Here is a 25,977-nt window from a genome sequence, read left to right as displayed (position 1 = left end):
TGAATCCTTGTGTTCTTGAGGACCGAAGCTTCTTCGCCTAGGACCGAGGATACTCGGTCCGGACCAAGACCAAGGACCGAGACCTATGACCAATGTTCTTGAGTTAAGACCGAGACCTAGGACTGATGTTCTTGAGCTAAGAAAGAGAAATCCGGCCGATGAATTTCACCTAGGACCGATATAATTCGAACCTAGGACCGAGAGGTCCAACTTGGAACCGAAACTCCCAAGGCTCACAACCGAGAAATCCAAATCTAGGACCGAGACTCCTAGGACCAAGAATCTCTGACCCTGGACCGAGACTCCCGAGACCAATGACCGAGGAACTTAGCCTAGAGATAGACCCGTACTAAGAGGTTTATACACCTCGACCTAAACCTAGCCCCAGGCTAGTCTAGGACCGATATATTTTTACACCTTGACCGAGAGACTCCAGTACTCAAACCGAGAGCACCCGAGCCCAGACCGATGGTTTTTGGATCCCGATCGATAAAATTGGACCCAAGTCTTAGGACTCCAGTCGTACAGGCATGTTTGGTTCCATTTTTAAAAATTCAAAATTATTTTTGAAATTATTAGTCTACAAATCATTTTCTAAAAATTCTAAAAAAATTAGAAAATGCATTTTAAATAAGTTTTTTTTTGAGATAATTCCACAAAAATATTTCAACAAGAATTTATTTGATGTTTATTTCTAAACCGCCTTTAAAAATGATTTATAATCTTCAGATATTTTAACATGTTCCAACATTTAAATATTGATATTTCAATATTTTAACCTAATTGGTTCCTAACATTTAAATATTCATGTATTATAACCGAAATAACATGAATTGATAAGAAAATAAATTTAAAATACGAGATGTTGAGAATGATATGGTTAATTGTCTCTCTTGTGTGGTTCCTTTCCAAATTATTTACCTTCCCTAATAAACCAACACCATACATTTTCAGGACCACTGTAGTAGAATAAGCTACACACGCAAAGCAATCCGTTTAGATCTTGATTTGTGGTTGACTTGTGGTGTTTGATCATGAACGTTGCATCTCCCATCCCAATTGCACGATCCTTCAGCAATGGCGAATGATATTTTGCGAATTTCTCTCTTCAATACTCATTCCAAGCTTCCCTTAATTGACTCCCATCACGATACTGCATATGCACTACGCTTTAACAAACATCATCAAAGTCGACACCGGCATGGATTTCTCCGTTCAGTTTCTCGTCGGAAAGCCCTCAACATTCTCTTTGCAAAGGCTGTTGAATCTAAACCTCTCTCCTCAGTATCGCCTGAATCCGGTCAACGACACTCAAAGGAGTCGCTGCTTCTCGATGTCACAGGGATGATGTGCGGCTCCTGCGTGTCGCGGGTAAAGTCGATTCTATCAGCCGACGACCGTGTAGAGTCTGTAGTGGTCAACATGTTGACCGAAACAGCGGCCATTCGATTGAAGTCGTTCGGTACTGAAGATATAGACACTTTTGTTGGTGAAGAGCTGGCTCTAAGAGTGACGGAGTTTGGCTTTCCGGCCAAGCGAAGGATCTCAGGGAAAGGGGTTCAGGAGAAGGTCAGGAAATGGAAGGAAATGGTCGCTCGAAAGGAGGGTTTGCTTGCCGAGAATCGAAATAGAGTAACTTTCGCTTGGACTTTGGTGGCTCTTTGTTGTGGATCACATGCTTCTCACATATTGCATTCCCTAGGCATTCATGTAGCTCACGGTAATACATATTAATGCTAATTGTAATTTGTTTTGAACGTATAGTTACTGCAGCATCTGAAAATCTGTAGCCATTGCTGTCATTTACTTCTTTTGCTGGGGCCTTCAGCAATTGTTATTAATTATTCGTAAACGATCTTTGCTTTGATGGTGACAAATTGCTAAAGTCATCGTGGCTCTGTCAAATTCTCTAGGAACCTTCTTGGAGATACTTCACAATTCATATATAAAAGGTGCTTTGGCTTTTGGGGCTCTGCTTGGGCCAGGCCGAGGTAATTTAAATAGTGTTTTATTTTCTAATTAGTGCTTGTTTCTTTAGTTATTTAACGTAACAATTTCTTACACGTATGAAGTGATCTTGCAGACTTGATTTTCGATGGAATGAAGGCATTCATGAAGAACTCGCCAAATATGAATTCTTTAGTGGGATTTGGTTCTCTTGCTGCCTTTGTTATCAGTGCGGTGAGGCTTGTGTAATCATGTGATTTGGCTTTGTTTGTTTCTGCTTTTTTAAGTATTGCGTTGTTAATGAGTTGTTTTGCAGGTGTCACTTCTCAATCCTGAACTTGAATGGGATGCTTCTTTCTTTGATGAACCGGTAATATGTGTTACTTTACCCCTCTTCAAAATACATCTATTACTTGATTTGGCGGCTACTGTTCCAGTTGATGCATTAGCAGAAAAAGAACATTTGTCACTCAGTTAGAACATTCTTCAATTACGAAATGTCCGGAAATTTTAAATTGAAGATTGTTATCTTGTTTTATATCAGGAAAAAGAAAAAATTCATACATCGCTGTTCACTTCATTCTTCCTTAAAGTTCTTGGACACAAAGAGAGATGTCAACTAATGAATATAAAGAGAGCTAAAGATGTCAATTGCCGCATTAATTTCCAAGCGAGATCTCACTCTTTCACACACAAACACAGTTTTATATTTCTACAATTAGACATTTCTTCTGATTTGTTTAGTTCTACCTTCCTATCAATCTTGCTTGCTCTATGTCTAACGGTAGTAGTACAATATATTCAGGGTAGTACGGTAATTAATAATAGTATAGGGTTGTATGATAATATTAGTCGACACTCTAGCAGTGCATTTTGATCAAATCCAGTGGCCAATATCAATGTGTATAATAATAGTATAAAGAGTGGTTTACTATTATCATATGTGAACTAGAGAACTCTTTACACTATTATTATGCCAGTTACATCTTCTTAAGGAATATGTTACTAGCCTTCAGTTGATTGGTTTAAATTAATCGTGAGCTTTAACTGGTTTCTAGCATGCAGGTAATGCTTCTTGGCTTTGTACTTCTTGGACGTTCCCTGGAAGAAAAGGCAAGGATTAAAGCTTCTAGCGATATGAACGAACTTTTGGTAAGTAATACTGTGTCCTCTTACTAGTGTTAATCCCATTTTTCTATTTTGATTGTTCATTCAATTTTTTCTTACATATATGAACCCTAGTGATATAGGGGAGAGAATCCTAGGATTAAGAAAATTGAAGAATCCTTGAGATGAAAGAGAGAAACAACTTGACCAAATCAATTACAATTTACACCATTTCAGTACTTATATTCCACTATTTATACTAGTTTTATCTAGTCAATCTTCTTATTATTTGTTTAGGCTTGGCCGGTTGGCCCACAACCATTGACCATTTACTATTAAGAAACCCTACTTTGTATCACCTACCTCCTCCCTAACCATTCTTGTGTGCTTTTTGAATCTTACAAGTGCTAATCCTTTTCATTTGTTTGAATATTAGTAACATTAAGAGCGTCTATTCCATATTTTCATTCTATTTTAGAAAGACTATTAAAAGAATGTTGCCTCAAATCCTTCATTGGATGTTCTAGTAACATGTGCTTTTGCAGTCACTCATATCCACCCAGTCGCGACTTGTGATTACTCCATCTGACAGTGACTCTGCTGCTGACAATGTGATTTGCAAGGATGCTGTTTGTGTTAATGTTTCAATTGATGATATACGAATCGGAGATTCGGTGCTGATTTTACCTGGAGAGACAATACCCGTTGATGTAAGCAATTGTGTTTTATTCTAATAATTTCTCAGCACTAAGTTCTATGATTTTGGTGCTCCAATGTTTATGATGGCTCTTAATTATTGCGATACATGAATAACATCACATGGAATGCCAAACTCATGACTCCTATAATGATTGTAATGTTCATATATAACTTTCGTTATTGTAATTGTTCTCACTCTGAACTCGTCGCAAAAAATTATATTTTATTATCTGATGTACTTGTTTGCAGCTGGCAGTAGAGATATGGAGTAACTTGGTGTAACAGTTTATCCTATAAGTTTGCAAATTTTATATCTCCATCGAAGCCAAATATAAACCAAACAAGAGAAAAAGAGTGTTTGTATCCTGTAGATCTTGCTAATCAAATGTGGAAGGATATATACAGGAGCTAAGAATTGTCTTTAACCACCCAAGCCAATCTTCTCTCATCCTTGTTTGTTCCATTCTTTTTAACGTATCAATCATTATGATTGTATAAGAAAGTTGTCTCCAGAATGGAAACTGAGCAATTACATCCTTCAACATTGACATATTTTTTTTTCCTATTTATACTTATTTTTTATGTTGTAAATGTATAGATTTATTATGCATGAGAATATGGTCAACATATATTGAACACCATATAAGGCTTGAATTAAATTTATTTATGATTGATGTTTTTCATGTTTATTTTTTTCTTAAAATCATCAAAGTGAGAGACAAAGTACTTTGTTGATGTGTAAATCTATCTATACCAGAGGGAGTTTCCATATGTATACTTCTTCCAAATTTTCATTAAGGAAGGCATTATTCAAATCAAGATGATGAATGTGGGCGTCTTTATTTGCAACCAAGGAGAACAATATTATGAATGTGTTGAGCTGTACCACTCGAGCAAATGTTTCTTGTAAGTGGGTGTCATAAGATTGTCAGAATCCACCCACCATGTAGCTCAAGTGACACACCATGTAGCTCAAGTGACACACCATGTAGCTCAAGTGACAATGTGTCTTACCTTATAGATCAAAGGTCTTAGGTTTGATTCTCACTAAGAACTATCTGATTAAAGGGGGTCATCATTTTGTGAGAATTCTTTGACTACAAGTTTTATTTTTAGTTGTTTAATGGTTGATGGTTCCATCAACCTTGTATTTAACTTTGAAAATTCATTTGCATCCAAAAACCTCTCTTTTTCCCTTTTTCTTTTCTCCTTTGCTAGTTCACAGTTCACATATGGACCATGTTTTATTCTTCAGTAGTGCACTAACTTCCTCATTTTAACTTTCCTCAACTCAAAGTGATTGAGAGGTTCATTAATAGTGTCATTGTGTGAGGTTTTCGAAGCGGTGACACATGCTACATAATTTTCTAACAACCCCTTATAGAAGATATAAGATGCATAGTGTAAGCACATAACACTTTTCCTGAAAGCCATTGGTTAAGTGTGTTTGCGGGCTATGTGCTTAACCCAATATTCTCATCCATAGAATATTCATGATTGTGTAGAGGGTAACATAGTTATATGAATGAGAGAAGACTCATCCGGTGATGGTGGAATTGAATAAATAGGAGAAGGCAGTGCAATGATGTCGAGGTTTGGTCCAAGATTGGTTGATAATATAAACTCTAATTTTTCCTTCGGAATTAGAATAATATGGATGTTGTTCGAAGAAGACTACATTCATACTTCATAGTATTGTTGAACTTCTTTGTGAAAATGAGTATCATTTGTAGAACCCTCATGAAACAATGAATAACCAAGAAAGATTCATATGAAATGGGAGTAATTGAGAACAATCAAATCAAATCATATTTATAAGATTCAAACATATATCTCAATAAAATCTCTTGCACATTTGCACATATTCTATAGACGGTTTGGATTCAAACGAAACTAAGCTTGATGATGAATTTCCAAATTAAACTAAAGTAGAGGGTTGATTTAGTCATTTCTCCAAGCATATTTTACCCAGAGAAATTTCACTCTATATATGAAGCTATGCAAACTTTGCATGTCAAAATTTTTTGTTGAAAAGGTGTATTAAGCTTGGATATAATAGTTATCATGAATTACATGTTAACTCTAAGATGTGTAATATAACACAGTATCTGCTCATTATAACAACATATAAGCTGGCTTTACAGGGGAAGGTTGTTGCGGGACGAAGTGTTGTTGATGAATCCATGCTTACAGGAGAATCACTTCCAGTTTTTAAGGAAAAAAACCTTGCTGTTTCAGCTGGTACTGTGAACTGGGTATGTATCAGTAATCCTTACACTTTTCAGATGTTAACAATCTGAAGTCCCCAGATCTAGAAATCCATGTTACCACTAGATTGAATTTATCATTTCTTTGTGAAAAGAGTTTGCACTTCTATGTTAACACAGAATCTTTTCCCTAACAAATCAAACTATGCATTTTTTTTTTATTGTTTGCATGTAACATTATCAACATACACAACATTTCTGTTATGTCTTGAGCCAATGCCATATCTTTATTTTTTTTTATCTTTTGTACTTCCTTCATCACTTTGTTCTTGGACAACTGTCATTCAAATTTGATGCATTCTGTGTTCGCAATCATGAATGTTATGAAGTATGACCCTTGTGTTTCTTCCCTATCCCAGGGCGGTCCTCTTAGAATTGAAGCAACTTCGACTGGCTCCAACTCAACAATATCAAAGATAGTTCGCATGGTAAGAAATTGACCATTAAATGAATCGCATGTGGCATAAATGTCAAAGATGCTTAATCAGTAAACATGGACGTGAAATACTTTGCTGAATATTTGAATCTTATATTTAACTGTTATGGAGAAATAAATAACAAATTGTACTTCTGGTGTCCTTTGTTTTCTCTATAATATTCTAGAATTTATTCCATGGGATTCTTAGGTTGAAGATGCTCAGGGTCGGGAAGCACCTATTCAAAGGCTAGCAGATATGATTGCTGGGCCATTTGTGTACAGTGTAATGACTTTATCTGCAGCAACATTTGCCTTCTGGTATGAACCTTTGTTAGATTCCTTGAGGTCAGGGCATTTTAACTTTTGACATCGAATGAAAATGACGGTCAAATTTTCACAAGCATAGATAATTTATATTTGTTTGCCAAATAGACACACCTACCTTGTATTATGTATGCATACAAACATTCCTGCCCAAATCCAAAACATGTTTTTCTCATCTCATGGTGGTTCCACAGTCAATCATGTGCAACTGCTGACTGGTATAGTCTGAATTATACTTCTATAATATGTAGTTCAAGATTAGGACAGTACCTTAGTAACTTCTGGTAGGTTGAAGATTTAGATGAGTAGAGAAGATGAGATCGATTGCAGAACCTGCAATTCGATAGAAGATATTAGAATTGAATAGGTGAGGTTAAAGTGAAAGTAGAGAGATAATAGGAATTAACCTGAAAGAGTTAACAAATTGATCAGTCATCTCCCTTACTGTTTGGCTGTTATATAAGTGCCTTAGCCTTAACTATTTTAACATGTAATATGCATTAATCATGTTAGTCCATTTCATTTATGATTAATAATGATGATAATAGTAGCAATATTATATAGAACAAAAGACACACATGTGTTACACAAATTTTAAACAATAACTAATCTTATTTTTAAATTGTCATGAAGGCTTGAACTAGGGGTGAGCAAATGGTTACATTCGATCTGTTTTACCCGATCTATATTAAGTCTAAATTATATTTATCCAATCCGTCATCCAAATCATTCTATTGATTAATACGGATTGAATTTGGATTGGATTGTGTATGGTTGGATAATCCAATTTAACATTTTGTTTATCTCATTGCATAATATGTTAATTTTTATTTTATTAATTAATGTTTATTATGTTCCCTTCACTCTTTTTTTATAAACCACTTAATTTAAAAAAATAATTTATTTTTTTGTTACATTTTGTCATAATTAATTTTTTTGATCTATAATAATATTTTATAAGTGACGTTGAAACTCTAAATGTATCATATTTTCATTTATTAAAAACAATGTCTCTTATTTGTTAATGCAATTAGTGAAGTATATTTTTAATTGACTTAAAAAAATTTGATGGTCAATATATATATATCTTTTTTATAGTATTATGTTATTAATAATTATCTTGTCACTTGTTTTCTTCAAGGTACTCTTTTGGCACACACATTTTTCCAGATGTACTACTAAATGATATTGCCGGGCCTGATGGAAGTACACTACTCCTGAGCTTGAAACTTGCAGTGGATGTCTTGGTAAATGGCAAACTAGTGAACCATTGAAACTTGGATAAGTGTATTTATTTTAGCAAATCTTTTCACATGGAAGGCATCGGTTATTCATGATTTTATTGCAGATTTGATGGCAACTAGAAGATTAGATATTATTTGATTTAAATTGTATTTATTATGGTATAGAAATAAAGGCTGTATATATGCTAATTATGTGATTGTGATTAGTTTCAGTAACAAGTATTAAGCTTAGATTTTTTCTCGTATTATCTTCTACTTCACCAAAATCCTACAATCAATGATGTAAATCATACTTAAATCCTATAACAAAATTAAATCACATTTCGTACACATTCTTAAAAAAAATAAAAATAAAAATGTGTCTTAATATAAATAACGAATGGTCATATAATGCATTCTTTTTTATGAATTCTGTGATAAGAGTTTATATAGATATCATTGATGACATGTTTCCTTATAGGTGTCTGGTCAGTATTCAAATTTGGAAAATGTAACTAAAATGTCCATGAAAGGTATGAACTTTATTATGTCATGGGGGAAGCCCCAAGGTGAACTAAGACCACCCGGAATATGAGGCAACAAACAAGTAGAATTCATTACTTGATATCTTTTAATGTTATTAACTTTTCATATAATCAGTCTTACCTTTGCAAACTTGCTAGAAACTTTGAAAGGACTCATTTTTTCTGGATGGAATTGGTCTTTTCCAGGTAGTTTCCTGCCCATGTGCACTGGGTCTTGCTACACCTACAGCAATCTTAGTTGGCATATCTCTTGGTAAATATTGAAGTTTTGCAATTTCCAGTTTCCTTGGCAATATTTTTCATGAAAAAAAACTAGTGTCCAAGGTATAAAGGTGTTAATTCCACTTTTAATGTTTATTGAAAATTTGCAGTTTCATATTTTTCCTATAATATGCTTATTAATGTTTACTTACAAGGAAATAGCCTGAATTAAAAGGTTTGAACACTTTGGATACATCATGTATATCAACTTTCTATACCAATTATGAGAAAACTCATCATCACTGTTTGCAAATATCACAGGGATGTATTGCATTAAATAAGAAGTTTTTACCCAATTCAGGCAAGATTTTCTTACATTTACACAATATCATTTGTTCAAAAATAGTCATAGAGATGTCAGAGCAATAAATACCTTTATTAGGTATAAGAGCTAAATACATGGAGCAATAAAAATGTCATAGGAGGTGAATGACACAGTATCTAATGTGAAGTAGCAGTACTAGTTTGACGTTCATGTTTCAGGTCATGTGAAAATGAACAATGTGTATCAAAGTAAAAAACTGAGCTTCTTCAGCGCCATCTTCCAAGATCTGATTTAGATTTAGTATCACATGCCTGTCATACAGATGTCTTAGGTAGCCTCCAAAAGAAAGGTTGTAGCATGTATATGAAAACAATGCTTATTGTCCCTTCATTATATTGGGGGGTATTTTGCACCAGAGGACTTGAGGTGGAGGCTTAGAATCTTGGTGTGAATAAGAGACTGAATGCAGTTTTGTGCTAAGAAATTGGGACCACATATCTTAATGCATGGAGTCGTGTAATTTATATTTTTCCAACTTCCCATGATTACTATCTAAAGAGATTTTATCTTCTTTTGATATCCATGCTTAATGCAAGCTAAACATGCTAATGATATTTGCTATATGATATATAGGAGCTAAGCAAGGACTTCTCATGCGAGGGGGAGACATGTTGGAGCGTTTGGCTTGTGTAGATGTTATTGCTTTAGACAAGGTACATCTATAGTAAATGAGTTAAGGAAAGTGTGGTATAAATTCTAGAATATATACATGGTTATAAATTATTTAATGAAGTATTTTAAATTTCTCAAAAGTTAAAACAATTTGACAAACTAACGTATTTTCCCAAGAACTATTTCAATTAGAGTAGACTAATCCTTATACTAGTTGTTTTATATTTTATTATTTTTTTTGTGAAGGATTGATGATTTTGTTGTAGCATTCAAATAATAGGTTAGACCTATATATACAAATGTTAAATAAAATAATAAGTTACGCCTAATTTTTTAAACTTCCCTCAATCAAGATCTCTTAACTCTTAACTTTGATTGCTAGTGGTCAGAACTATAACTGTATGTACTCCTAAAGGACTCAAACAAACATAGTTGAAGGTGATCATTTGAGAATATACTCATGAGTGACTTGATTCAGTTCAAAGTTAGAAAGCCTGCTAGACAGCCTAGACTTGATTAAGTCTGTTCTTAGAGAAGGCATATGAGCTTAGAACTCATCAAACAATGTGTGAGAGAGAGAGGGCCTGATTTGAAACACTTCACTATTTACTTGAGACACACTAGAGAGTTCCACTACGATGCCTTTGCCTTTGGTAGTAATAGATTCAAAGAGAGAAAGTTGGTTGATGTAGCACTAACCTACCATTGAGAGAGTTTTCATATGCGGACAAAGAGACACAACTTCAGAAATATGTTGCGATGAACAGAGAAGATGACGAAAGAAATTTGCTAGCAAGCGATGGACAGGGAAGAAGAGGTATTCCTTCCAAAGTCGGAAACAAAATGTTTTTTGCTAAAAGGATAATTTAGTCTAAAATTGTATTAGGCTGCTGAATTTGGCCATAAGTTAGATGGCATATCTAAGACTTGCTTTGTCTTTTTCCTTCTCTTCTAACAATGACATAATATTGACTAGGAAAGGAAGCCCATTGCTCGGCTCACATTGGACTGTTTTTCTCTCTATAAACAATAATTTTAAGTCAATAGAAAGAAACAAATGAGCAATGAATTTGCAACATCCCTAGATTGTATTTAGTCTAAAATTGTATTAGGCTGCTTAATTTGGCTCTAAGTTAGATGGCACAACTAAGACTTGGTTTGTTTTTCTCTTCTAACAATGGCATGATATTGATGAGGAAAGGAAGCCCATCGCTCGGCTCACATTGGACCGTTTTTCTCTCTATAAACAATAATTTTAAGTCAATAGAAAGAAACAAATGAGCATTGAATTTGCAATATCCCTAGATTGCCTAGCTCCATTGTTTTCTAAGTGCGTTCTCATTGAATATTCACACAGAAAGAGATGAAATAGTAAAAAAATGAACTAGAATTTTAATACAGAGGGGATGAAAAAATGGAAACTGGATTTAGCAAAATTAAAAGAAGAAGAGGGTGAGAGTGACTGAGTTTTTTTTTGGAATTAAAGGAGAAGTAGCATGACACCCCACAACCATGTCCCCGCTTAAACTCAAAGCGTTTCCAGATGGAATTAAACCCGTGACCTTTTGGTCTTGTAAGCCGACTTTTACCACTGAGCTATCTTGGTGGAGTGTGACTGAATGTTAGGAAGAGGAAGAAGATCTACGGAGACTCAAGTACGTTGGAGTATACACATTGGCGGAGGTTGAAAGTCTATGCATTCATGCAACATGTTTACTGGCTTTTTTTTTATTAAATATATCATGCTCGAGTATAGTCAAGAGCTGACTCAACAATCAAAACTTAATTAGATGCCACATTACCCAACGATCTCTCCCATTCCTCATGGTAACCAGTATGACTCGTTCATTACCATGATTACCACATGAACTCAAGAGAATAGACTCCAACTGTCGCACCAAACTCAACCGACGAGGAACATTACGTAGGTTAAACAGAAGTTTGTGTATTTCTCCCTGTAGTGTCACTCTCTAACTAATACATTGGTAACTAATACAATGGTAAATCTGTTAAAATTAAAATAGTTAATGAAGATATACACTCTTTTGTACAGGAGCCTGTTTGATCTAGATTTATTTAGATTAATCTCTGTATCACATCATCAATCATTTCTTTTTAAAAAATCACTCAATTCATCAATCAAAATGATAAAATACCAATCCTTGATTTTTTTTTTTTAACATTTTAAAACATTAAAAATATAAAAAAATGTTTTGGTCATTTCACCAAAATAACCCCAATAACCCTACTTCTTTCATCAATCCAGATTTATTTTTTCCAAATAATCCAAATAACCCTACATCAAACAATCTCCTAATTAATATTACTTTTATGGCTCATATATTTAAATGGTAACCAATGAATGATTGCTCAATAATTTCTGGTATAGTAATTTATTTCAGTTGCCATATCATAATGTTTCAACATTTGAATGAGGAAATTTATCAGTTCTGCATGATTAACCATTAAAATTCTTGGAGAATAACTATACATTTCATTTTTCAATTTCAGACAGGGACTCTAACAGAAGGTAAACCTTCTGTTTGTGCTGTGGCAACTTTTGGTCATGACAAATCAGAAATTATTCAGATTGCTGCTGCTGTTGAGAAGACCGCATCACATCCACTTGCCAGGGCGATTGTAGCCAAAGCAGAATCTCTGAATCTCACAATCCCTATTACAAAAGGACAGCTAACAGAACCAGGGTTTGGTTCATTGGCAGAAGTAGATGGGCGTTTGGTTGTGGTTGGTTCGTTCCACTGGGTTCACAACCATTTTCATCAAAAGATAGATTCCGCAGAGCTAAAACACCTGGAAGAGATTTTGGAGCATCAGTCTTCCATTCAAGAAACTGCATCATTTCATTCTAAAACTGTTGTGTACATTGGACGTGAAGGGGAAGGCATTCTTGGTGCTATTGCAATATCTGATAATTTACGTGATGATGCCGTGCATACTGTAAACAGGTACCTTTTTTTAAAACAAATAATCTACAATTCTCATTGTAAAATGATGCACTATTCTCTTATTTACATTCTCTAGATGCTGTATTAAACCAAAGAAAGTTAAGAAAATTTAGGAGTTGGTCATACCTGCAGGTTACAACAACATTATGAAGGAAACTGGAGAATGAAAGCTCCATTCTTATTTTTATCATGCTCGTTGACGTCTTTTTGGCAATACTATTTTTGTTATTTATAAGATAATTCCAGCTTATGAAATGAAATCTAGTACAGTGTTCTACATTATATACCATGTCTAAATATAGATATGCATGATATAAGTCCTGGACTATTTAGTTTCTTATATCTTCTCTATAGTAAAGCTAAGGGAATACCATAGATATAGATACTGCTTTCTTTCTATCTCTTTCCATGATCTGATCTTACTTTTACTTAACTTTAATGTCGAAAAGGCTTCACCAGAAGGGCATTAGGATGGTTATTTTATCAGGAGACAGGGAAGAGGCAGTTGCAGCAATCGCAAAGTCCGTTGGAATAAGGAGCGAATTTGTATATGCATCTTTGACGCCACAGCAGAAATGCGGTATTATATCAACTTTTCAGGGTTCAGGTCATCGTGTTGCAATGGTAATTTCTCTTTATTATATTTGAACAAAGAATTGTTATAGTTCTCCACCTCATTTTGTGGTGCAAAATGGAAACTTTCTAATTATAATGCACAAAGTTAAGAGTCTAATAGTTGACCAAATTTATTGTTTCTTCTCTTGAGTTTGAGGTTATGTTTTTTTTAAGGTGATTTTTTCATTAATACAAAGAATGAATTCGTGAGGAGCTTTCAAAGGGGCATATAATCTGTAGTGATCTGTCTACTGGAACCTCATAACTAGACATGATTCAAAATTGGAAATGAAATAAAGTCTTACCCCTCTGATACCAGATGCAATCAGGATTCTCTATGCTATGTAGGTATCATGGTCTTTTAACCAGCGGGTTGATTTGTAGTCTGAATGAAAGACTCAAGTCTGTTGGGATGAATGACAAGGCCCATGATACTAATTATGAAGAGCAAGCCAAAGCAGCTGGAGAGGGGTGCCATATACCTGCAATAACCAAGGGGGGGGTTAGAGGAGCTGCAAGGTTGTTATAGAGAGTCAATAATAATAGAGAATTAGAGAGTAGAGAGTAGGAAGAAGAAACCCTAGGCTTATTGTTTTCCGTAGGTCAGTTTGTTATTCAATGAATTAATTTAAGAAGAGAGTTCTTAAACAATATATAAAGAAATCTTTGAAAATAAATGAACATAAAATTCAGTGGTTTTTCTTTTATTCAAATCTTATAATCCTTCAAACTTGCAGCTGAAAGATCTAGTGCACAACCGCAAGCTTGTCACATCTTTAGTATCTTTAACATCTGAATTCTCGTGTGAGTGAGCCCATACCACATCTTCAGTATCTTTAACATCCTTGTCAAACAAAACGGTGAACCACAACCGCAGGCTTGTCACAAAGACGAGCAAACTTATCAAATGAGAGACCATTGGTAGGAATATCAACAATTTGATATTTAATGACAATATATTGGATGATACAAGATTTTTCTTCACGTTCATGAAAAAGTGAAAATCAATTTCTATATCTTTAGTCCAAGCATGAAGTACTAGATTTGCTGCTAAAATGTCTTCTCTAATATTGTCAAACCATAGCATCGGTGGAGAGAACTTTGGAACACAAAGTTAATCAATAAGAGACTAAATCCAACAAAGTTCAGTAGAAAATACAAAAAAATTCCAGATTGTTATCAGATTCACATCCGAAAGAAAACATGTGCATCCCTCATATGCGCATCTAACTTGATTTTGGCAATCAAATCACAAGCACTCTAGTGTTGTCACCCAAAAGGTCCACAAAACCACCCCCATTTAAGTTGAATCATATTCTTACGGGCCTCCTCTTCTGGGTACAAATCTATCGCCTAGATTGAGGGTGAGTGATGAAATAAAAATGTTGGCTAGTCTAGATGTTAACTCTTGGCTAGTCCCACAACTTACCCACTCATTTGGGTGCTCTTTTTGGTCATCATCCATGGCTGTTGATCTCTCTATGTTGTGAAGCATGTTTTGCCACTTTAATCTTCAAGCCTTTTGAATCAATTTTACCTTCAGTTGCTGGGTACCTTTTCTTCATTTTTGTTCATCCTCCTAAATTTTCATGGGAGTACTATTAATAATCTGCAATGTTTATTCTCATGCTTTTCTGTATGTTCCTAAAATTATGACATCTGATTCATATTTCAACATAATATGAATAGGGACAATCATATATTATTGTATTTTATTTGAATTTTATTATTTGTGATATATTATAAGATGATGAAATGTTCTATTATATAGCAAAAGAAAAGAAAATAACGTTCTATTATGTAGGACAATATTCTTAAATATACCATTCCTTTGATTTATGCCATGCAACAAATGGTTGCAAGGAATAGCTACTATTCATTCATGCAGAAAGATATTTGCTCATTCAAATCACACACTACCACAGCATGTGTTTAGTACCCACAACACCCTTTCCCAAAACAACACTGTTAATTCTTGAAAGTTTCAGTTTGATTGATGCAAAAGAGAGTTTTCCTATCAAAGATTATGCTGCACTAACTTTTTTGTTACTGAAAAGGTGGGTGATGGAATCAATGACGCACCATCTTTGGCTCTTGCTGATGTTGGAATCTCTTTGCAAAATGAAACACAAGAAAATGCTGCATCAAATGCAGCATCTGTCATACTCCTTGGTAACAGACTATCCCAGGTAAATTCTTTGGTCTTACTTGAGAAGCAAATCATGCAAATGTTTTCCATTCTTTTACTTTAATACTGTCCATAATCAATTATTGACTACATTTCATTGTTGGGAAATTGATGTAAACCATCTATTAGTTTTTGTATCATTTTGGTTGGAAGATTAGAAAGCTGTTCTTTTTCTAAGGTACCTTTTAAAAAATATAAATTCGTCTGCTTACATGTTAAAATCATCGTCTAACAAAAAAAAAACATTTAGAAAACCATCAAACACAAATATACAAACATTAAAAAAATCATACAAAGTCTAATCATTCAAAAATAAATTAACCGACATTTCAAACTCAAAAAACACAAAACTAAAACAGCGCTAACCCTACAGCCCACAGGCTGGTATCACTGCACAAATTCAACACAAACAAATCAAACTCGAAAAAAAAGCAGATTGAAATTTGAAAAACTCAAATCATTTAAAACTCCTTTTTTGGTAACCATTCCCAAACTACATAGTGTATTATGCTACTTTTTCATTATGAACTCAAATTAGGCTAATTTAATTTCAAACATGCAAATTATGACTCAGTTCATAAGAGATCTTGATCTCAAAACTTTCCCCAAACACCTGGTCACCCATTGGGAGTTCAATTTAAGTAGTATATTATGTGGTTCTCTCTATTCTTCATCTTTACGCCAAAAGTTTCAAGCAAGTGTTATTATTCAGCCCATACATATATGGAGGTTTGTGGACATTCTTGTAATATAATTTGCATTCACAAGCATTCCTCTTAATATATATATTAAGGCTTAGTTAAATGATATTAGCATCCATTGTGATTTAAGCAGTATGCTGATTACTTTGCGATTTGCGTTATTTTTCAATCCTAAAAATCTCTGTTTGAATTCATTCCCCAAAGGTTGTGGATGTTATCGAACTGTCACAAGCAACAATGGCTAAAGTCCATCAGAATCTGTTATGGGCAGTTGCATATAATGTTGTTTCCATCCCTATTGCTGCTGGCTTGCTGCTTCCCCATTTTGATTTTGCCATGACGCCCTCACTTTCAGGTAAGTTCCCAACCATACATATTTGAAAGCAAATACTACTATCATGTGCTTACATACAATCTAATAATACTTGTCTCCTCTGGAAGCTAAACAAAGCGGTTTTTATGGTTCCTTACAATCTTGATTTATTTTTTCAGGCGGGTTGATGGCACTCAGCTCAATACTTGTTGTTACAAACTCACTACTATTGCAGCTTCATGGCTCTAATAAGAGAGAACTAGGGAAAGGGAGAATAGAAGAACAAAAAAATGTTTATCCCAATTGAAAGCCCTAGAAAGAATACCTCACTACAATTGCAGCTGGAAAATACAAAGAAAAAAGGGCTTGATAGCTGATGGATTTAGAACAGACAGTATTCTGTAGGTTTTCTTATGCTTGTAATCATTCTTATTGCTTGCCTATACAAGAAAGGAAATGATTGATGATATAAATCAAATAAAACATATCTTTAATAATTGTAATCACCACATTAATAAAAAAAATAGGGTGTGAAAAGAATTGAGTTTATGTTTTATTTTATTTTTAAGTGGGTTGGATCATGTAAAGTTGATCATTAAAATGAGCTCCATGCAGAGTTCAATGCACAAAGTAAATTCAAAAGATATGGGTTGTCGCCTTTTGAAAGGGAATAATAAAGGGACGCCGCTTTGAGCCAAATGATGCCGCTTCATCCAATGGTCAAACAAAAACAAAAGGGGATTCCTTTGTCATTAGAATTGAAATTTTTGGGAGGATTTTTTTCTCTAAAATTGCGTCTAATTGGCTGTTATAATAGATTAGAAAAGAAATCAAATAATACAATGCTCAGATCTTCTTCTTTGATATGTTTCAGCTATGCATTGGATGTATGCCAGGTGTATGAGAAGGTACTCAAGAATAAATTCGTTGAATCATGGTATACCGAATTGTACTAAAGAATATTCGCTAGAACATGATGTACGGGAAGGTACAACACGGATTGGAAGAATATAGAGTACGTGGCACTTGTGGGATTTCAATTTGATAGGCAGACTGGGCAGACGACTGATAACAGAGGCTGCGTACGGGCTGAGCAGAAGGGCAGACGTTTTCTCAGATGGCTGCTGAAGCAAGGCGTCTGTTTGCGCACTTCTTCAGACTACACGTCTGATGAAGTTCAGACTACGTCTGCTCGTGCACTACTTCAGACTAACAAGTTTTATGTAGTTCAGACGACGTCTGCTTGCGCACTTCTCTAGACTACACGTCCAATGAAGTTCAGACTACGTCTACTCGTGCACTTCTTCAGACTACACGGCTGATGAAGTTAGACGACGTCTTCTCGTGCACTTCTTTAGAATACACGTCTGATGAAGTCTACATCTGCTCGCGCACTTCTTCAAACTACAAGTCTGATGAAGGTAGACGACATCTGCTCGCGCACTTCTTCAAACTACAAGTCTGATGAAGTTAGATGACGTTTACTCGCGCACTTCTTTAGACTACAAGTCTGATGAAGTTAGACGACGTCTACTTGCGCACTTCTTCAGACTACACATCTGATGATGTTAAACGACGTCTGCTCGCGCACTTCTTCAGACTACACGTCTGATGAAGTTCAGACTACGTTTGCTCGCGCACTTCTTCAGACTACAAGTCTGATGAATTTAAAAGACGTCTGCTTGTGCACTTCTTTAGACTACAAATCTGATGAAGTTAGGCGACGTCTGCTCGCACTTGTTTTAAAGAATGTATGAATATATACGTCTTTTGAGTTGTACATACGCAAAGACAATTTTCACAACTTAGTTTTGTTCAGACCACATCATTAAAACTTTGTTGTACTTATTCTTTTAAGTTTATTAATTAATTATTTGTCTTTTAATTAATTCTCTCTTTTCTTTATTTAACTTAATCTAACAGGGACCATGAGCTGGATGAGATGATCATTGCTGATAAGGTGAGTGCGTCAAGGTTCAACTACTCTCTACTCTAGTCTCATGACATAATAATGATAGAAACCAACAATAGTATGAACAAGGAAACTAAATTTCTCCATCATCCACAAGTAAAGAATGAGGGGAGACCCTATTGTGGACATGTGGGTCTAGTCAGGAATAGTTTGGCGCACCCCGAGCATGGTCTAAACAAGGATAAACCTCGATAGATTACGCTTGACATCCTTCATAGGCAAAACAACCTATAATAGACACAAGGAAGGTCAAAGCCTCATCTTTGGGTAGAGAAATAAGTGATCTATCAACACCACCATAATCTTTTGGTTGGTGATCTCTGGGTCTTCATGGCCATCAGAACGCTCCAATAGCTTCTTCCACATGACTATGTTGATACTCCCTTTTCGAACAAGAAAATGGGACATATGCTCATCAACCGCAAGAGTTCCTAGAAAGTCGATGCATCCTCCACTAGTGGGAGGTACATAAGATTCGTAGAAGGTAAATAATAGCACGAAACTCCTCAATGGTAGAAGTGATATGATGTGGGACAATGACATATGAGTGTGCAAGGCCTTCCACCTCTTCTTTATGTGCACCATGAGTCTAGTGTGTTTATATTTAGATGTGCTAAAGATAGGATTTGACGGAGTGTGTAGCGAACAAAGGAAGAGGTGTCCCCAAAGAACCTATCCAAATACATGGATACCATGTCTAGGGAAGATGAGTTCATGACCGGTACAAAACTGGATTTAAAAATAACATCAATATCTTATAAAATGAATTGGAAAAATAGGACGGCTGATCCTTTATGCATGGTAGCCAAAAATAAACAAAATTGGCTATGACATAGTTTTGAAATGACGTCTCACTTGTTTAACATAGTGGGTGATAAAATAAAGATAAAAAATAATTATGAAATATGAAATAATATAATAATTTGAATTCTCCTCCAATGGTTATTTCTACTATTGGAGGAGGCAACGGAAGTTGTGAACATGTTCCTTTAAGATGGAAAACCTGCTCTTATATCATGTAGAAAAATAAAAAGAAGAGAGAAATTTGATTAGAATGATACATTTCAGTTACATAGGTTATGTCTATTATATAGAAATTACATTGAACTTATAAGGAAACTAATCTAATAATATAAAATAATAATGATATTATCACAATTTATCATATTGTGATAATATCTTAAAATATATTATTTTAAATTCTAATAATATTATTACAATTTATAGCAGTAGATCAATTAGACTAATTGATTGATTTGCTACTGACTTTCCATATTTGAGAGATAATTATACAACACCTTACGAAATATTTTATGAAAGGGTTCCTAAAATATCATATTTTCGGATATTTGGATGTAAGTTTTATTCATAACCATGGGAAAAATCATTTGACCGCGTTTGATGCTAAGGAAGATGTTGAAATTATGCTAGGCTATTATTTAGTTAGTAAAGCTTATATAGTGTATAATAATTGAACTCTAACTGTTGAAGAATCCTATCATATAGTCTTTGAAGAATCTGTTGAAAGAAATTCTGATGAAATCATTGAAGTTGCTAATAGATTAGAAGCAACCACTCTTCAATCTATAGTGAAGATGAAACTTCGGTCACCAAGAGTAACACGTCTGATCAAACGACTTATCCGGTTGAGATTCAACCAGACGTCTAGACAAGTCAGAAGACGGCTGAAAGTCTAGACTTCACGGGTCCATCTAAATAAACGGTTGATACCTCAGGACCAAGTTTCAAATGGAACATAAATCATCCTCCCGAATTAATTATTGGTAATCCTAATGCTCCTCTTAGGACCAGACACCAATTATTGGATAAATTTGCAAACACCGCCTTCATTTCTCAAATTGAGCCAAAGAAAATCGATGAAGCCTTTCTTGATCCCGATTGGATCAATATTATGTAAGAGGATCTAAATCAATTTGAAAGAAATAAAGTGTGGCATCTGACTCCAAGACCAACTGATCAATTGGTTATTAGATCCAGATGGGTTTTTCGAAACAAGCTAAGTGAAGAAGATTTGGTTGTGAGAAACAAAGCCCGATTGGTAGCTCAAGGCTATAGGCAGTAGGAAGGAATTGACTTTGAGGAGTCATTCGCCCTTGTCGCTAGACTTGAAGCAATTATAATCTTCCTAGCTTATGCATCTTTTAAGAACTTTAAAGTTTTTGAATGGATGTAAAAAGTACATTTTTAAATGGAATTTTAAATGAGGATGTGTATGTTGAACAACCTCATGGTTTCAAGATCACACCCTTCCTAATCATGTTTTTAAACTTGAAAAAGCTTTATATAGTCTTAAACAAGCTCCTAGAGCTTGGTATGACACTCTAACTAAATTTTTATTTGAACATGATTTTATCATTGGCACAATTCACAAAACTTTATTTAGATTTGTTAAAGATTCTCACATTTTGCGTGTCCAAATATATATTAATGATATCATTTTTGGGTTAAATAACCCATCATTGTGTAAGAAATTCTATAAGTTGATGCAGGATAAGTTTGAAATGAGTATGATGGGAGAACTGACAATCTTCCTAGGTCTTGGAGTTCGCCAATTCGAAGATGACATATTCATCAACCAAGACAAGTATACAAGGGAGTTGCTGAAGAAGTTTGGCATGGAGAGCTACTCAGCCACCGCTACTCCAATGAATTCTTCCAACAAGCTCGACAAGGATGAAGATGGTTAGAGTGTCGATATGACTGCCTATAGAGGGATCATCAAATCATTGCTCTACCTAACAGCTAGTCGGCCAAACATCATGTTCGCTGTCGGCGTCTACGGAAGATTTCAAGCTAACCTTAAACAATCTCACTATATTGCTACAAAGCGTATTTTGAAGTATTTAAAGGGAACTCAAAATGTGGGACTGTGGTATCCGAAGGATTCTAGTTTCAATTTAACTATTCAGATGTAGATTATTCAGGCTGCAAGATCGATCGGAAGAGCACTAGTGGAACTTGTCAGTTCTTTAGTGATCGTCTAATCTCTTGGTTCATCAAGAATCAGACGTCTGTAGCCACGTCTTTAGAAGAGGCTGAGTACAATGTGCATGCAGTTGCTGCTCTCAACTTTTGTGGGTTCAACAATAATTGAGGGATTACAGCATCTAGGCATATGAATCTCCGATTTTCTACGACAACACCAATACAATTTCCATACATACAACCCGGTATTGCACTCTCGGACCAATCATATCGATATCCGACACCATTTCATCTAGGAGCATGTCAACTAGAAGTATATTCGGCTGTAATATGTTCTAACTGATCAGCAAGCGACATACGTGTTCACAAAGTCACTCATAGAGACTAAGTTTTCCTTCTTTATAAATGTTTTGGGTCTTGTAGACCTAAATTAATTAAATTAAGCATGCACAAATTGAGGGGGAAATTTGTTGTTTAAAGTTGTCTGGACAGACGTATTAAGACGAACGTCTCAGATCGGTCTGATCAAATTAGACATCCGAAGTGAAAAGATTTTGGACGAGCTGTGTCTAAGCAACTTGCTAATAAGCGTGATTACACGTCTAAATGTGAGGAAGACGTCTACTGATATATCTATAGATGTACGTGAGTAGATGTCGTCCGAACATACGCTTTACCCAACTTATCCGCAAGACATGCGGAAAACACATGTACACGTCCGAATACGAGCGCTTTCAGACGCCTCATCTTTAGACGAGTTGGGACAACTGTCATATTTTTTATGTGCCGTCACTTTAATTTCCCACTAAAATAGTAAAACGCTCTTATTTCAAAATATTTGGAGGGAATATCTCCCAGTATCAAATAACATGAAGACACGTGTCTTTCTATGTTAATAATAAGACAAATATCTATATGATGATTCATTACAACACATTTTTAAATTAATGATAATTTTCATGATAAGTTAAATGACTTCGTTTAATGATGACCCTTGAAAAATGTTTATAAATAAAGTAACACCTTTTAATGATGACTTTTCAAAACGTTTTACTTTTATATTTCTTACTGTTTATTACCGCACTGTTTCGCATTAATGAGAGATTGTATGAATGACGTTTAATGATGGTTTTTGAAAAGATTTTTAAACATAATGACAGTTTATTTTAATTATGTCCTTGGGACACGTGACATTTCAAATCTATTTAAGGGTGCCTTGCACGCCAAAAATATTTTCAAGCCATCTTGGAGATTCTCTAAAACCCTAAACGTTTATTGTTCTCTTCCTTCTCTCTAAAACCCTAATCACAATCTCTGTCATTTCATCTACAAACCCTAAAGGATGCCTAAGTAACCTGTTTCTTTCTCTCATAACACTATGTAGGTGGACTTCGAGTCCGTTTACAAATACGAAGTGCTTGAGATAGTCGCTATGTTCCGATCGTTGGAGGCGTCTGGCCTCAGAAGGTACCTCGGTGGTCCGTTTATCTTGCATGATAGGGAGGTCCTTGAGTCCTTTGACTTTTGAAAGGTTGTTGATGATCTTATCGTGGCAACGGTGAAAGGAGTCGAAATATCCATCTCTGAAGCCTCCTTTGTTGAGTTCTTTGGGCTTCCTTCGGAAGGCCACCAGTTCAACATTGAGATTCTGGCCGAGGATATCTCTAAGATGCGCATTCTATTATCGGACATCGGTGGTCCGATGCACATCAATAGGAAAAAGAGGAATCAAAAGTATTGCATTCAATAAGACATTGTGGCAAAATCGATTCAAGGGAGAGCAGGGTCCTTCGATACCTACACCTAGGATCGTTTCGATTTCATGGTAGCTATAACAAAAGGAATGCCTATCAACTTGGCGTCTGTTATCTTCTCTACTCTTTGTCAGATGGTTTCTCCATTGAGCAAGTAGAGTGTAGACTTTTTAGTCCAACTCAGCTAGCTTTTGGAGCATCTGAAGGTTTTTATTGGTAGGGATACGCTAGTTAACTCGTGCAGAATCATGTTTGTCATCATAGTTAAGAATTTAATGTTTTGTATGAAGCTCATTAAAGAATCGAAGTCAGACTCTTCTATCCAATAGACGAGTCCAAGCGTCCTGCGACCTCCAATCGTGGGACCCCTGTGAAGAGAATGAGATCTTCGGTGATGGAGTCTACTGCTAGCTCTTTCAGCAAGAAGGGAGATTCCAAAGGAGAGGCTGTCGAAGTCGAGTCTACTCCTAAAAGGACCAGAACTGAGGAAACCCCTATCGCTGTTATTCCTCCGTTCTTTCCCTTGCCATCACCACTAACCGAAGTTCTGTCTAGTCAACGCGAGAAGCTGTTGGAGGCATCTGCCCTTACTGCTGGTCACATGAAGACCTTGGCTACTAGTTAGACGGATGCATTTACAGCTGTTCAGACAACCTCCAAGGTAACTCCATCTATTTCTTTGGCCGAAGTGCCCACTATTAAGGTTCTCGAAGTGGAACAAGCTGCTGGACCAACTGTTGAGAAAGTTGCTCAATTTTTTGAGAATATTCAGGGGGAAGACACGACTGTCTTCCTTGTCGAACTAGTGGTTGCTACAACTGTTGGTGTTGTTGATGATATTGTTCTTCCTGCATCAGAACATGAGGCTATGCTCTCAATTGCTGTTGCAACTATTGAAGAAGCACCCATTTAGACGGATGATGACCCTACTGCTGTTCTTCTATAGAATGTCTTTACAAAGAACATTTCTCCTATTTCCATGCTCATAGCAGCCCGAGGGGCTCCAAGTATTATTTTCAGAGAACTAGTTCCAAATCCTAAACCTGCCGAAGTTGCAGGGAAAGTAAAGGATGTAGCTGAGTTCATTCCTGATCATTTGTTTGAAGCCAAACAAACACTCGACCTCATTATGGAGGAAGTCGAGTAGAAGGCGACTGAGAAAATAGACGTGTTCGATAAGTGGTTGTGAAATAGACTTCATTCGAAATACACTGATGTTATAACCAACAAAAATATAGCCAAAGAGTGGAAAGAGCTGGTGAAAATAGAGAAGCAAGTATTCTTTTGGATAAAAACGAAAGATTTTAACGAGGCTCTTAGGAGAAGAGAGCTTGTTGTGGCAAATGCGAGAGGGCGAACTCTTTTTTTCCTCTTCTGTCAAAGGAAAGCGACTTTCAATTTCTTTGACAAGACGACTCAAAAGGAAGCTAAGGTTCTTAACTATCTTAGTTTGCTCATAGAGTCATATTTCTCCACTGCCCTCTAATTCATTCATGGCACCGAGTCATCTCAATCGAATTATATTCGGAACATTGTATCTCGTTCAGAGCTCACCTGACCTGACGACGATGAGCAAATGCTATATATTGATGAGATGTCGTCTCCTCAAGGTGAGTCCCATCATATTTTTACAGTCAAGAAGATGCTCTCGGTCGATATAGAGTAGGTGGCTCTTCATGTCATCGAGCAAAAAGAGTCATCTGTTGAGGAAAGGCGATTCTTTGGCTGTTATTTTGTTGAACATACGTCCCTCCCATCTGATGCCCGGGAGATAGTTCCTCTTGTTGAGGATGCTCTTGCTCTCACGTCGGAGCGGACACCTCTTCCTATTCAGAGGGGGATGTCCGATGTTCCTCTCATGTTCGAACAAAGGCAGACACCATTTGTTAAGGGGGAACTTGCTAGTTCTAAGAGTTCTTCTGAAGCTATCCAAACTTCATCTTCCTCGTCCAAACAAACGTCCAAGAGGGCATCCGAGGAAGGTGTCTTGAATATCCCTTCAGATGTTGAGGCGTCTTAATAAAGTGCGTCCGAAGAAAGAAAACCCTCTCCTCCGAAGTCTCATTCTGGTGCTTCCCTCCCTTCAAATGAGATCTCAGACTTGGTCAAGGATATACATGATGTAATCCAAGGGGAAGAAGTTGATTCTCAGGCGATGGTCAATGCACATCAAGTCCCTTCTTCTAAAAACAAGAAGCCATAGCGATCAATCCAAGTAAGTCATCATTAAGATCATATTCTCTCTATCCATGTTGGTTCTCACATTGTCTTCTCTGCTCCTTCTTCGTCTGAGGAAGCCTCTCCAGGAGCTATGAGTTTCTGCCAGTTCATTCTAGATTCTCTAGCTCCATTGCAGCAGTGTGTCCAATCGATGTCTACGAGGCTGGAGAATCTTGAAAGGGAATCTGTTGCTAACTCCAAAGCCAATTCTAATAACTTCAAAGCCAATGATTCCAACTCCAAGACTAATGTTGTCTTAGCCGCTGCTCAAAAGAACACTAATAAAGACTTGCTGGAAACCTGCCACGACGTAAAGTTACTCCACACTTAAGGGAAAAGAATGCATAAGTTTATATTCGGTCATATCGAGGAGACTCATGACAAGTCCAAGTCTTTTAGTCTTGAGCTTCATGATGAGACAAGGTCTTCTCTTGAATCCCTCTATTGTCAAATGCTCGAAATCGCCAAATCTCTTAAGGCTGCTGAAGTTGAGCGCCTAGAAAATGCCGATGCATTCGCTCGGCGCTTTGAAGTTGAAGAGGACGTTGTTGCCGAAGCTGCTAAAGCCCAGACT

The 25,977-nt window shown here is 35.9% G+C and overlaps 1 protein-coding gene across 2 annotated transcripts; it reads left to right on the top strand.

Annotated features, from left to right (window-relative positions):
• The first annotated feature begins 948 nt into the window (after nt 1–948).
• LOC124919699 (copper-transporting ATPase PAA2, chloroplastic) lies at nt 949–16,975 on the top strand. Of its 2 annotated transcripts, none has more exons than XM_047460018.1 (17): nt 949–1,720; nt 1,914–1,991; nt 2,084–2,181; nt 2,264–2,317; nt 3,013–3,099; nt 3,678–3,764; nt 5,898–6,008; nt 6,380–6,448; nt 6,647–6,756; nt 7,904–8,009; nt 8,717–8,783; nt 9,690–9,769; nt 12,240–12,694; nt 13,144–13,318; nt 15,367–15,498; nt 16,403–16,553; nt 16,691–16,975. In XM_047460018.1, the coding sequence occupies exons 1-17, from the start codon at nt 1,078–1,080 to the stop codon at nt 16,816–16,818; spliced, it is 2,631 nt and encodes an 876-aa protein (XP_047315974.1). In that variant the 5' UTR covers nt 949–1,077; the 3' UTR covers nt 16,819–16,975. The 2 variants fall into 2 exon arrangements, with proteins under 2 accessions (XP_047315974.1, XP_047315973.1); XM_047460017.1 differs by having other exon boundaries at nt 950–1,720; nt 3,600–3,764.
• The last annotated feature ends 9,002 nt before the right edge of the window (nt 16,976–25,977 follow it).

The sequence above is a fragment of the Impatiens glandulifera genome, chromosome 1, assembly GCF_907164915.1.
Source record: "Impatiens glandulifera chromosome 1, dImpGla2.1, whole genome shotgun sequence".
Classification (NCBI taxonomy): Eukaryota; Viridiplantae; Streptophyta; class Magnoliopsida; order Ericales; family Balsaminaceae; genus Impatiens; species Impatiens glandulifera.
Note: the sequence above shows the minus strand (reverse complement) of the source record. Positions and strands in the feature narration are given on the sequence as shown.